This window comes from Nansenia antarctica (genome assembly GCF_963989245.1).
Source record: "Nansenia antarctica genome assembly, chromosome: 1".
Taxonomy (NCBI): domain Eukaryota; kingdom Metazoa; phylum Chordata; class Actinopteri; order Argentiniformes; family Microstomatidae; genus Nansenia; species Nansenia antarctica.
The window spans coordinates 30,500,665-30,515,664 of NC_137674.1; the positions used below are offsets into that span (position 1 = coordinate 30,500,665).

The 15,000-nt window shown below is 45.4% G+C and overlaps 2 protein-coding genes across 2 annotated transcripts in view; both read right to left on the reverse strand.

Annotated features, from left to right (window-relative positions):
- Positions 1-6,606, reverse strand: part of kidins220a (kinase D-interacting substrate 220a) — a 73,169-nt gene extending 66,563 nt beyond the window's left edge. The window contains exon 1 of the mRNA XM_080549021.1: positions 6,484-6,606. The gene's annotated coding sequence lies outside the window, so the exon portion shown is untranslated. The remainder of the gene's footprint in view (positions 1-6,483) is intronic.
- A 4,347-nt stretch (positions 6,607-10,953) lies between these two features.
- The window catches only part of mboat2a (membrane bound O-acyltransferase domain containing 2a), a gene marked incomplete at both ends in the record, with an annotated part of 61,576 nt that continues 57,529 nt past the window's right edge, over positions 10,954-15,000 (reverse strand). Inside the window, 2 exon segments of the mRNA XM_080549322.1 lie at positions 10,954-11,116; positions 13,458-13,609. Of these exon segments, the coding sequence (XP_080405448.1) occupies positions 10,954-11,116; positions 13,458-13,609 (315 nt within the window).

Genomic DNA, 15,000 nt, shown 5'->3' on the forward strand with positions numbered 1-15,000 from the left:
TAAGCCGTGCTGCCAGCAAACCACCCGTTATGTCGGTTCTTTTTATACCTTACACTTTTGTATTTTCTTTTTCATCTATCACTTAGTTTGGTAGTTATATTAATTGCACAATGCTGAATTATGTATAATTTTTGTAGTACAGACTGATTCTATGATTGTTACTTATGTGTTTTATGTGTGGACCCCAGGAAGACTAGCTAGTTGCTACGGCACTAGCTAATGGGGATCCTTAAAAAAATATATATCAGGACTGGGTCCACTGACCCCTGACCTTGTATGCAGTTTTTTCTTGTTTTCCAGATAGTGTGTGTGTGTGTGTGTGTGTGTGTGTGTGTGTGTGTGTGTGTGTGTGTGTGTGTGTTTGTGTGTGTGTGTGTGTGTGTGTGTGAAAGAGAGAGAGAGAAAGTGAGAGAATGTACGTGAGAGAGAGAGAGGCAGAGAACGAAACAGAGAGACAGAGAGAAAGAAGAAGGAGAGTGTTTACATGTACACACACATACCAGCGTCATGTCCAGGGGGTGTACTTGTACATCAAGCTGCCTCACGCTATGGAAACAGGAGATAGGCTCCTGCTCCCTAAAGGCTCATTAGACTCGAGGCTACTTACTAACACTGATCTCACTTCAGATAGTGTGACTCTGTCTGTTGAAGTATACAGTATACAGTTGAAGTATACAGTATAATAATAATAATAATAATACATTTTATTTATGGGCGCCTTTCAAGGGTCTCAAGGACACCTTACAAGACATAGTTAAACCCACATATCAAAACAGTATAAAATCAACAAAGCAAAGTGAGATAAAAACAGCAAAGTCAGACAACAACAAAATACAGCAGATCAAACCAAATAAGCCATTGTGAAAAGGTGTGTTTTAAGACTGGATTTGAAAGTGGAGAGAGTGTCAATATTACATATGTTAGGTGGCAGAGAGTTACAGAGGCGGGGATCTGAGACTACGGGAGGGAGTGTGAGTAAGACGGATTTCAGGAGATATGAAGGTGCTAGGTTATGGAGAGCCTTAAAGGTGAGAAGGAGAATCTCAAAGGCTAGGAATGACGCCACCTGCAGTCACTCAGAGAATACTACACACAGTGAACTGAACAGAACAGCAGTTACAGCTGTTGAGATTGAAGGGGATTCCCGCCTCCAGGTCAGGAGGAGTGACCTGGTGTAAAGGCTGCTGCTGGCTAACAAGATGGCCGCCAACGACTCTGACCATCACGCTCTTGGTCGTGAGCGGGGGCAGAGGACTTTGATTTTACTTCTGTTTCTTTTAATGTTTTCTTTTTCTTTTTTTATCACTTGAGTTTTTATTGGGTTTCAGCATAGACATGGACAGAACATCATATCTACATCTTGAATGGTAAAACAAAGGGTAAAGAAACATAGCATAACCCCTAAACAGATGGGTACAAAAGTGAAAAGGAAAGGAAAGAAAGTAAGAAAAAAAGTAAGAAAAAAAGAAGAAATAAGAAGTCCGGAGGTGTTTCAATGAACATGTTACTGGTAATATATTCTATATGGGTATTAAATAAGAAGGTGTCACGTTTCACACAAATGTAAAAAATGTTCCAGTATTTTTCAAATATATTGATTTTGAGTCTCAAAAGGTATGTCATCTTTTCCATAACAAAAATCTCTTGGACAATTTCCAGCCACTGTTCCTGTTTTGGGGGGTTTAATGTTTTCTTTTTTAAGGGGCAGAGAAAGACATGTGACCAGACAACGACTGAGGTCATTACAGCGGTGACTACCCTAACTGTACCCTACTGTACCCTACCCTCGTCACCAGACATGAGGCATCCATTGGAGGCAGGGGGGGAGGCTAGCGGAGGTAGAAATCGGAGGACGGGCCTCATTGTGATGCATGGTACGGAATGTGGTCATCGAACACGACGGTAGAAATCGGAGGACGTCGTTGTTGGCGTTCCTCATTAGGTTCCGCGCGTTACAAGGCGCCCGGCTTCCGATGTCTACCTCCGCCAGCCTCCCCTGGTCTGAGCATCAGTCATCAGACTGAAGACCTCCAGGAGTAACTCATTTGAGGCTGAGGACAGTCCAGAGAGAGGGGGACGGGGGAGAGGGGGGGAGAGGAGAGGAGAGGAGAGGCCAAGGACAGTCACAGACAGGGCAGGAAGACCACATGATGAGTGAGGAGCTTGTCTGTTTCAACCTCTCTCTCTCTCTCTCTCTCTCTCTCTCTCTCTCTCTCTCTCTCTCTCTCTCTCTCTCTCTCTCTCTCTCTCTCTCTCTCTCTCTCTCTCTCTCTCTCTCTCTCTCTCTCTCTCTCTCTCTCTCTCTCTCTCTCTCTCTCCCTCTCCCTCTCTCTCTCTCTCCCTCTCTCTCTCTCTCCCTCCCTCTCTCCCTCTCCCCGTGAACCTAGATACGTTACAGTTTGCTTACAGTTTGCTGCTGTTCTGGGTAATAGTCTCTCTATCAATTATATTCTCCTATTATAAAGACATCTAGCCAAGCTTGCTTGCTTCTTAGGACTTTTAATTGGACTTTTGAAAGTTTGCAAGAAGGCCTGGGCTTTGAGACCAGGACAAGGCTTTTTAAATGCTGTCTGCTAGTTATTCTGGTTCAGTGCTTTCTTTGACCTAAGCGAAATGGGCTTTCAGCCTTTCATTAGCTACACACACTAATTGGCTTAAAAACTCAAAAATGTGGTAGAAAGAGACTCTACAGATGTAGGTTATCACTCTGAGCAGGAATAGACAAGTGTTGCTGCGCCACTATGTAGGCTAAACATGTCAAGACAGATTAAACTAGATATTTAGTCCTGACAGAGTAACTATCTTTGATCGCCAACAACATCAGTTTTTTGTTGTTGTTGTTTTTTAAGGGAAAACGAAAGCGTTATGATGTTCCTCAGTGAATTCGGCTTTTAATTATTTTGTTGTTGTTGTTGTTGTTGTTGTTGTGTATTTCGACGTGAATAAACGCAAGTCATGGAGTGGTCTGCCCTGTCTTATGTCTCTTAATAATTTTAAATTAATAATTTTGCCATTTAGCAGCATTCAGCATTCAGCATTAATAATGATGCCATCTCTAACAAACACTATCTGATGAAGCCTTTGTGTGGCTGAGAAGCAACGACCAACCCTGCTGTTCTTCATTAAAGATTCATGTGGAGTGTTCCCTGAGGCGCAATACTGTAGAATGTATTGTCCAGAATATTGCCTCTAATTGACATTGCACAGTGCACGGTTCAACTCAGGATCCTCTCTGTAGACTTCATCTACTGTTCATAATAATATTTTTTTTTAAATATTTTTTAATCCTTCCTTCTAGCATTGGACTCTGCATAGACTTTCATCTTACGATGAGTGATGTATAGACGACACTCACTCACTTACTTTAGACAAATGCACTTGTTGTAAGACGCTTTGGATAAAAGCGTCTGCTAAATGTAAAAAACGGAAATGGAAATGATTACGACAACACTCTTCTCCTCCACCACACAATAACAACCTCAACAACAACTAGGCGTAGGCTAATTCAATTTAGCCTTCGATTATATTACTTGTTGAATATGGCATATGTCTCTGTGATACTCACAGGAGATGAGTGATTATGCATAATCCGATCAAATGACACACACAGCCTCGAGAATAGCTGATCGTATAAGAAAGAGCAGCTGTTCCCTCAACAGCTATCAAATCAAAGTGATTTGTCACACACACACACACACACACACACAGCGTACAGCTGTAGAGGGTGCAGTGAAAGGCTTAGGGCATGCTCACTCCTCAACAGTGGAACAAAGTTATAATAACATAATAATAACTATAAAACAATAGGTAGCGCAAGTGCCGTATTTAGCTGCAGAAACACTATCTAGAGTGGCAACAGCAACACGTGTAAATGACCAAGTAACACGTCAACAGAAACGCTTTTATTTATTTTTTAATGTATTTTAATCAAATTATCGGACAACATAACAACAACATCCTTCATTATGTTAACTAGCTAGATTCTGGGGGGGGGGGGGGGTTCCATTCAATAAATTGTTTTCCCTTATTCTGTGATATTGTTACCATTTTATACAAAAGTTGTATAAGTAAAGAAATGTGTTTGTTGAAAAATTCAATAAAATACTGATTACAAAAAAATAAAAAATGTTTTCCACACCTTCCTTCAAAATCAGACCAGTCAACTGATCCCCCGACCTTTGTAACCACGGTAACATAAGACCCCTAGTGACACACCCTTCTGTGTCCCAGTACAACCACTCTCCCCAGTACACAGATGACACCACCCCACACCGGACAACCAACAATCAATAAACCAGCTGAAGGATTCTCTCTGTCTATTGATTAGGTTTAGGGGCTGTGGAGGGGAGGGAGGGGGGAGACACCACCTCCCCCCCCCCCCCAATTATACAACCCACACCAACTCACCCCAACAAAGACACACCTAGAGACAGAGACAGAAGTAGCCAGCGCAGCCTCCCCATGACAAACTCATGCATATGACAACAAAACAAACCAAAGTCCTTTCCTGTCTTACCTTAATATTAGATCTGTAGCCTACGCACGTCTGTCACGGATGACAATAGCCGTTGTTCAACGACAGTCGCTCTCTCGTGCACATCCACACACACACTGAGTATCAACAAGAGACCCTGGGCTTGGCATCCCCCTGACTCCCTGGCTATGAATAATGGATGAGCTAGCCAAAGCAACGCCCAGATCTCTCTCTCTCTCTCTTTCTCTCCTCTCTCTCTCTCTCTCTTTCTCTCTCTCTTTCTCTCTCTCTCTCTCTCTCTCTCTCTCTCTCTCCCCCTCCCTGTTTACTCTCTCTCTCTCTCCCCCTCCCTCCCTGTTTACTCTGTCTCTCCCCCTCTCTCCCTCCCCCCTTTCTATTTCCTCTCTCTCCCCCCCCTCCCCTCTCTTCCCCCCTCTCTCCCCCTCTCTAACACAATAGAGGAGGCACACGCCTGGATTACCATACATTTCATGCTCTGTCTCCTGGATCAACAGCGCAGCTTAATGGGGACAGGGGCTTCTGATGTCAGGGTAATGATTAACGCATTACACGAGTTATCCTTCTATAATAAATAATCATTTTAAACCAACAGGTGGATCTAGGTGCACGGGGATAGGCCTAATGATGAGCCTGTGGTTAGTTTGTGATTAATCCATCCTTTCTCTCTTGGCAGGAAGACCAGTGTTTCAACAACATCAGCATCGATGTGTAAACTAGGTCTGTACAAGACCACTGAATCTCACTGTTTTATCTTCCTCTACTTCTCACTTTTTCTCTACCCCTCTCTCTCTCCCTCTCTGTCTGTCTGTCTATCTATCTTTTACTCTACCCCCCTCCCTCCCTCTCTCTCCCTCTCTGTCTGTCTATCTATCTTTTACTCTACCCCCCCTCCCTCTCTCCCTCTCTCTCCCCCTCCCTCTCTCTCTCTCTCTCTTCCTCTCTCTCTCTCTCTCTCTCTCTCTCTCTCTTTCTCTACCCTTATCTTTCACTTGCTCCCTCTCTCTCTCTCTCTCTCTGTCTCTGTCTCTGTCTCTCTCTCTCTGTCTGTCTCCCTCTCTCCCCCCTATGAAATTCAATCAATCAACCAGCCTGGTTTTCAGTTGGCCCCTGTAGGAAGCAGACAGACCGACTCTAGCAGAGGATAAGATCTCTAACAGTCAGCTCACAGACAGACTCAGACTGCCAGGCTGTGTGAAACTGCTGAGGGTAGATTTCCAAACGGCCTATGTTGGTCACAACAAGGTGGCAGACAGACAGACTCAGGACACATAATTCCTCTGGCTCAATAAATGAATCATGGCTGCAGTGACTGAATCATAATATGGTCGTGACTCGTGTCGTTCAAGCACTCGTTACTGTACACTGTATACTTCCTAATGCATGAATGGCTAACGTATGTCTGTGTGCATAATATGTCTTATTCATAAGCTTGTTTTACACAACATTATATCTATGACACGCAAAGCACAATAGACACAGCGAGCTGAGGACGTGACAGTCGCGGGTTGGGCGACATCTGTCACTTTGAGGAGGGGACAACAAAGAGACCCGCAAACACACCTGGGGTGCGTTTGTAAACACGCTCTGGTCAATCTGATCAACACTCACGGGATGCTTCTCGTCCAATCAAATGACTTGACCCCTTCGTGACGTTGACCCCCAGTGTGCGCTCCGGCGCTCTCAGAGCAAATTGACGAACGCAAACCCTGGTCACAAAACCCACTCTCCCTTTTCAACAGGTGGTGGGTGACAGCCTCTTGTTGTCGTTTACTTTCTATTAACCCGATTAGCCCCAATAAGTCTCGATTAAAGTGTCGCCTAATTCAACAGCCGGCTTTAACTGGCAGTTTAAGACAAGACAGACAGACAGACAAGACAAGACGGAAGCAGCACGCTGGCCAAACATCCCGTTAGCTACAGTAGCTAGCTCCTAGTAACCTTCCTCCCATGAAACATTCACTACGTTACTACGAGACTTGTGACCTTACCTTTACGAAGACCACCCACACGCACAGTTCACGACGTCCTGGCGACGAAGAGGGGTGGCTTTCGGTTGAATGGTGTGAATATGGTCACTGTTAACAGGATTTCCCCAAGTTCTCAAGTCATCTCGTAGTAGAAAGTGCAGCTAATCAGCTGTCAACATTTGAGTAGCGTTCAGAACTCCGCCTCCAGCTACAGGGAGGGAGGGGGGGGCGGCTCGTGGGAGAAGTTGGCTCACAGAAAAGACTTAAAGGCATGATAATCGCTCACCTTTCGGCGAAATTCGCCGTTTTGAATCCAAAATAGGTGACCTACATTCATACTTGTATTTTTTTTATTTTTTGCAATCTTGTAATTCTGCATGTGACCACCACTAAAGTAAATCTAAAATAAATCAGATATGAGCACATGGAAGCTAATTTTTCCACAAAAAAAACTTTCCGCCGACCGCCTAGCAGGTTCCGGATCTCGTATCCTTCTCACCTTTTTCACCCCGACCCATTTTCATGCCTGAGTTTTGCAGATAGTAAGCGGTCAGCTGACAGTGTTCGCTGCCCAGTTATTTAGAGTCAGAGTTCCATGTTATTGTGTCGACTCAACATCCAAGTCATTGATCCAGAAAAGTTGTTGCATTTTGTTTTTGCAACTTTGTAGAAGAGCTCTAATATTATTATGGTGGGCGGGAGTCGTGGGAATAATTCAGCAAACTGAGAAGGAATCACTGCAAAGTGAACAGTGTACTATTTTTAATCAGGCGGTTTAATCAGTGGCAACTGTCAAGAAATATACAATAGCATACTCCATTGTGAATAAAACATTGAAACAAGACACCCCAACAGCCACCGAGTGTTACAAATAAAGCATTAGTTACCTTCATGTATAGATGTGACTCATTATTCACAGTGTTGACCAAAGTGTCCATGTAGGGCAATCAAATGCCAGTAATTTGATGATTTAAGAGGTAAGGAGGGAGGGAGAGAAGGCAAGAGATGGTTAGAGAGAGGGGGGAGGTAGAGAGAGAGATGAGGGAGAGACAGAAAGAGGGAGAGAGAGGAACAGTAGTGGATTTCCAGGGTAGCTGTGAGCACATGGACTAAATAGAGGCAGAGGGTTTATGGTCAAATATTCCCAATTGGATTCAATATCTTGACAGGAGGGAAACTGATTACAACTGACTACAGACCCCAACCATACTGGGCTTTACACAGGCTTGCCTAGCATAGCCCAGCTCAGTTCATCTATATAGGGTGAATTACTGTAGGCTTGAGTGAGACACAGGGTCAGACACGCTCGCTTACTCACTTACTCGCTCACTCTCACACACACGCGCGCCGCGTGCACACACACACACACACACACACACACTCTCTCTCACACACACACACACACACACACGGTTAATACTAGTGAACAAGTCATCATCCAACTGTCATCATTCCCCCTCCATCGCCTCACAAGGACGACAGATTCCTCTCCTCGTTCTGAATCTCGACCCCCTGTTGGGATTCTCCTGACCCCTCCCTCCCCTTCCATCATCTCTGGCCTCTTCTCCCCATCTCCCCATCTAGCACCGCGCACACACATTCCTACCTGAAGTGCAAACAAAAAACAATAGAGAGAGAACTCTCGTTTCTTTTTCAAATCTCTTGTATTAGTGTTTAAAAATAATTTCTCTTTATTTGACGACATAAATCAGATTTTTTTTTTCTTCAAAGTACTGTTATACAAATCTTTCCATAGGTTTTCCTTCTTGACACAAAAATAACCATTATGTTTCTTCTACACACACATACAATAACATATATGCGCCATTTATGATTTGGCACTTTGGGACATTTTGTGGAGTAGTTAGTTTGCATTGATCTGCTGGTTTGGGGATGTGGGGGCCATGCAGTGCAAAACCATGTCGCCATGTCGGTAGAGATGACATCCCTTTCCTTTACTCAGGCCCCTCCAGTCCTGGCTACAAATACAGTGTACCTACAGAGTACAGACCACTTGAACATCAAAGAATCACAGAAATACACACATTTATGGCAGGAATATGCACATGTTAGGAAACCATATGAAGGAGAGGATTACACACAGTAGTAAAATGTGAGTGCTGCTGGGTTGTGTTACTAATATAACAAAATAATGCCGTCCCCGTCCCCGTCCCCAAAATGGCCGCCTCGCTACCCACCCCGGGCCTTGCTACGGTTCTGCTCGACTTCCTCTGCTGCCAACCCAAGTGTGCTTAACAACTGTGCAGCCAAACACTTTAGCATCTGTGCAAAAAAAAAGAAAGAATACAAAAAAATTTATAATAAAAAGGAAGATTGTTGAAAAACTAAACAGATGACATGACAAAGCCCCAACGGTGGTGTCGTTGTGTGAGTCGTGTACATGTCCCGTCCCACGTTAACGTCCCCCAGGGGGCGCTGTTCGCCGTGGGTCACGCTTAGAGGTTGTGTGCTGTTCTCTGCACACAGTAAAACACCCATCTTATGGTAGACTTGGTGACAGACCCAACAGAACCTTTTCACACAGGAGTTTCCACAGATATTGGATCAGGGAGAGTACTCCGGAGTACAGCTCAAGCCTATGACCAGGCTGGAGATAGATAGATATATATTTGGGTCGTAGGATCAGTCAAAAGGCTTTAGGGTGGGTCACTCACAGTACAAAACAAGGGATGGGAACCACAGTCTTGTCCCAAAGGCAGCCATCAGTAATGCCACCTTTTAAATGAACAGTACAGTGTCGGGAACCTACTCAATTAGCAAAACAAGAGGGCAAATGAGTTAATGTATGTCGAACAATTCCATACAAATGATGTCACATACACCCAAAGCTAATAGACCATTATTACATACGGCAGGTTTCCCCAGAGACAAATGGATATTGCTCCACCTGTTGATGCTACAGTATTACAGGTGAATTCATACATCTGAAATGTATCTTCATTTGGTATTCTATGTGTACGAGTGAGAAAGTATTTATTTATTGGAATAAATATAGTATTCATAGTTTGAGAATCTGTATCCTGAGTGGCACAGTATGGCTACAACGCAATTTGGCTACAACGCAGTATGGCTACAACGCAATTTTGTTGCAATTAATTTAGAAACTTTATAAAAAAGAATAGCTATCGTGTAGGATTCTGGTCTGCACAGAAAACAATAGAAATACTCTCAGACACTTTACACATATCCATATAATCAAATGATGGCTGCCTATTTAACTGTATTGATCATGTGATTATTGATATTTCAGAGGTAGGCAAAAACATTTGAGCCAAGCGGAAACCTACAGTCTGTAAAAAATTTAAAAAACTAAAAACACACTAAATCAACCCCCATGTGAAGAAAAAAAACAAACAACACAACTAAATACAAATCACCGTGAATACCCACACACGCACCCCCTTGAGCAGAGAACCAGCATCATTTACAAAAGAGCAGCAGATATGAAAAGCAGATGGAAAAAAAAAAACTCCTCCTCAACAACAGACAACGGACATCAAACCATGTTATGGGGATCCTAAGGCCTGTTTGAAATTGGCAGCTGACAGAAAAAAAGGTTATATTTCTTTTCTTTTTTTTTCTTTTTTTAACGCACACACACAGATGTTGTTCCTGTTACGCCTCTTTCCTAGAAGAGGTCTTCAGACAATGACAAAAACCGTCTAGATACCTCCGTCTGCACTGCCTGTTTCTATAGCGCCATCTGGTGGTGAAACTGCAGCGGTGTCATTCTCCCATGCAGTCAGATGAGAGCTCCGTTCCACAGCCGTCCACAACCCTGCAGTACCTGTGCCTTAGCCGCCTAGCCTGCTACTACACAGAGGGTTTAAGGCAACTTCAAAGTCAGTTTGCATTCCTCTGCACTCCGTCGCACTGTTCCCGCCTGCCTGATGTAATTATGATCACTGGTTAGATCCTAGTCACGTACAGGCCTCTCTCTCTCTCTCTCTCTCTCTCTCTCTCTCTCTCTCTCTCTCTCTCTCTCTCTCTCTCTCTCTCTCTCTCTCTCTCTCTCTCTCTCTCTCTCTCTCTCTCTCTCTCTCTCTCTCTCTCTCTCTCTCTCTCTCTCTCTCTCTCTCTCTCTCTCTCTCTCTCTCTCTCTCTCTCTCTCTCTCTCTCTCTCTCTCTCTCTCTCTCTCTCCTCCCTCCCTCCCTCCCTCCCTCCCTCCCTCCCTCTCTCATTCCGTCTATTCCTCTCGGAATGATCGCTTCTCCTCTCGTCCAGTCGGGTTCCTTGCTACTGGAAGGTTTGACGGGTTTGTTGACACTGTGTGTGTGTGTGTGTGTGTGTGTGTGTCCTGTCCTGTGTTTTTGGTAGGTTGGTAGGTTGGTAGGTTGGTAGGTTGGTTCCTGGAAGGTAAAAGCGTGGGTGTCTGCTGCACCGTGGTCAGTGTCCCAGCAGCGTCTGTCCCCTCCGCGTGTGGTCTGTGTGTGGTGCTGCTGAGCTGAGGCCTGCGCTGAGAGAGAGCCTCATGTGGCCTTGTGTTTCTGGTTGCAGTTGTTGTCTGTGGTGGGGGAGAGGTTGTGGGGGTCCCCCTGGCCCCCGGCCTCCTTGGCCCGCAGGTGGCGAGGCTTCACAGGCAGCGCCAGGACCAGCAGCAGGCAGGCGATGTGGATGCAGAAGTACCAGGACCTGGGGAGACAGGGGAGACAAGGGGTCAAGAAGTACCAGGACCTGAGGGACAGGGTACCGCCTGTCTGTCTGACCGCCTGTCTGTCAGACCTCCTGTCTGTCTGACCTCCTGGAACCTCCACCTTTCTACTGTACATCATAACACCGTAGGACAGGGGAGGGGGGGGGGAGAGAGATAGGGAGGGAGACGAAAAGAGAGAGGGAGAGAGAGGGAGCGGGAGAGAGAGAGAGGTGGGGAGAGAGGGAGAGGGAGAGAGAAAGGGGGGGGAGAGAGAGGGGGAGGGAGAGGTCTAGGGACTCTCTGTCCTCCACTCCCCTCACTCTGTGGGAGAGAACATGCAGGACAAGGGTCAGGGAGAACAGTCCAAGTCAGGACACTGAAGTTGTTAACATGATCATAGTTGAACGAACACGTTAGGTTTGGTCTAAATGGATGGCTCCGCTCTGATCCGGCTCCCCGCTTGAGATCAAACAAACATTAAATACAAATAATACACCTGGGGGGGGGGGGGGGGCATAACTTCAAGCTTTCAGCTTCCTGCCAGGGCCTGCCTGAACCTTGGTGAACCTCACTGTGGTTATGAGTGATTAAATAAACCAGCTCGTCAATGAGACGGAGGGCGAACCCTCAGGGGGGGATTTCATCTGTTCATTCACATCTCACACACCTCCCGTGAGAGAGCTGGAGGTGAACTGCAGGTGAACGGCGGTGCTGAGAACGCTGGGATATTGTTGTGGATCTAATTGATTCTTAGTAGATTTAGCAGTAATATAAAAGCACAAAGAGCTTAAATCAGTTGGCTCAAATGAGGCCTTTTATTAAGCAAAGTACATGTGCTCAGAGAGAAAGTAGCAGAGTCAAAAAAGCGGGACACATATTTCTAGAAGCTTCCTTGGTCATGAGATTCACTATTCTTGAGAACCAATCATATCATACAAATCTGCCCCACAAGTTATTGGCAGTTAACAGGCAGTTAACTGCGCCACAGAATTGGCACCTCTGTCCAGGAAGGAAAAGGGGGGGGGGTGTGCTCCATGATTGCTCCATTTCCCAGAATGTAGAGAGACAGATTTCAATTCTCAGCATGTTTTCTATAAAACTACAACAATATCAAACACATAACTTCACGTCGTGTTCACAGTCGACCCCTGCCGGAGCTAAACTGGACCAAAAGTCCTGACGATGTCGCTGTTAATCCGGGCCGCATGTTCTGGCCTGCACAGTGTCGTTTATTATTATAGGATTAACAGAGTCCATAGTGATCACACGTATACATGCACACATACACACACACACCCACGCACACCCACGGACACACACACACACACACACACACACACACACACACACACACACACTCGCACGCACGCTCACACACACACACACACACACACACACACACTAATACACACACACACACACACACTAATACACACACACACTAACACCCTGACATTCCAGCAGTGAGCCAGACCTCTAATTCCCTGCGGGTTTAATGAGACTGTTTCACTCTCTCTCCTCTGGCGGGGCTGATTCAACAACACACCCTCCTCAGATGACGCCGTGGACTGGGCTGGATTCCACAGCGGTGTTAGAAGCCACCCTTCCCCTCCTGGCCGTGAATCCTCCCACGTCCCCCTGGTCGTTAAGCTGCCTCGTTAACGGCCAGGAGGGTAAAGAGGAGCCACCGGGATGGGGGACCGTGGGAAAGGGGCTAATCTGAACTCTACGTACTGTATGTCATAATCGTTATCATCATGGGTGGGTGGGGGGGGGGGGAGGGGTTGGAACATGGCAGTCTGTGTGTTCTAGGAACGTCCATGGGAATGGGTATTCCCTTTACCTCCCGTGAGGATGAGGATGAGGATGTGGAGGAGGATGAGGAAGAGGATGAGGAAGAGGAGGATGAGGAAGAGGATGAAGATGGGGGTTGGATGAGGGTGTAGATGAGGAAGAGGAAGATGATGAGGAAGAGGCAGATGATGAGGATGAGGAGGAGGATGAGGAAGAGGAAGAGGATGAGGATGAGGAAGAGGAAGATGATGAGGAGGAGGAGGATGAGGGTGTGGATGTGGAATAGGATGAGGATGAGGATGAGGAAGATGATGAGGATGGGCAGGAGGAAGATGATGAGGAAGAGGATGAGGAAGAGGGGAGAAAGAGGATGAGGAAGAAAGGAGAGGAAACACACTGTAGAATCCGAGGAATGACTTTAGAAAATTCCGCCTTTGTGTCGTTTACGGTCCCACACGTGTTAATAAAGTTGTGTTGTTTTTGAACTGCAACACATCGGCCAATGGGACTCACCCGTAGAACAACACATCAGCCAATAGGACTCACCTGTAGAACTTGAGTGACGGCCCCACGGCCAGCACGACGAAGGGAACCACTGTGTAGCAGATGGCTATCTGAGTCCCCGCCCACGTGATGACATCATAGACCATCCTGTGAGTGGCCGAGCCCTGGAAGTGCGGCCTGATGTTGTGTCTGATCTGGAGGACAGAATCACATTGTTCATTATATACTAACTGGACTGACTTATAAATGGACTGACTTATATATGGACTGACTTATATATGGACTGACTTATAAATGGACTGACTTATATATGGACTGACTTATATATGGACTGACTTATAAATGGACTGACTTATAAATGGACTGACTTATATATGGACTGCACTTACATAGCGCCTTATTCCAAAGCGCTTCATAATGGCCTCTCATTAACCCATTCACGCACACATTCACACGCTCAATGGAAGCAATTTGGAGTTCGGTGTCTTGCCCAAGGACACCTCGACATGTGGCCAGCCGGGGTTCGAACCACCGATCTGCCGACCTTGCGATCATTAGACGCCGGCTCTACCTCTTGCCCCTAGTTTTAACATGGAGTTGACACATCACATACAGGATGTGCTACGTTGTTCTTAACATTAGAACAGACGTTTTTTCCTACTAAAAGAGCCGCCTCACCCTCTTTACAATGCTACGCTGCTATTTACACACAACGACCACTAGTTGGCCGCTTGTAAATAATCCTGCTTCCTACACAGAGGAAACTGCAAAATAGCTTTATCTTAGCTTATCCTGATGTGATTTTGAAGATGTAAGGATACTGGGTGGTAGAACGCACATACTGTATCTAGGAAAAGTTCATGACTTTTGATCGAGGGCAAAGATATTTGATCTTGAAATTTTAGGTCGAGGGCAAAGATTCAAAAATATAAAAAAATAGAGAAACACCCAGAATCGTAAAAAAACAACAACAAGTAGAACGTCTGAATGTGGAGGCTGGAGAAGGAAAGAAAAAAAAGACCAAAACAGTAAATATCTATATATTTTTTAAATCTAGAGGAAAATCAAAGCAATGAAGCGCAGGGAAACAACGTCAACACAGATGAAGGCAGCAGAGTTTAAACCTGCCTGCTGCACCATTAGGCCGGCAACACACTCCTGGCAGGAAGTGGCCTGACCCAGTTTCCTGGCCTACATGGACAGAAGCGATGAACTCTGACAGACGTCGTTACTGAGCTGTCTCTGCCTCACCACAGCCCAGCGAGGAGGCCTCGGTCCTACCAACACTACCGTTATATAATATAATATAACACTACTGTCTAATACATAATATAATATAATATAACACTACTGTCATATAATAATACATAATATAATATAACACTACTGTCATATAATATCATATAATATAACACTACTGTTATATAATCATATAATACTGCTGTAGTCCCACAGCAGAGCTGTCTGTCTGTCTGACCTCCTGTCTGTTTGACCTCCTGTCTGTTTGACCTGTCTGTTTGACCCCCATGTCTGTCTGACCCCCATGTCTGTCTGACCTCCTGTCTGTCTGACCTCCTGTCTGTCT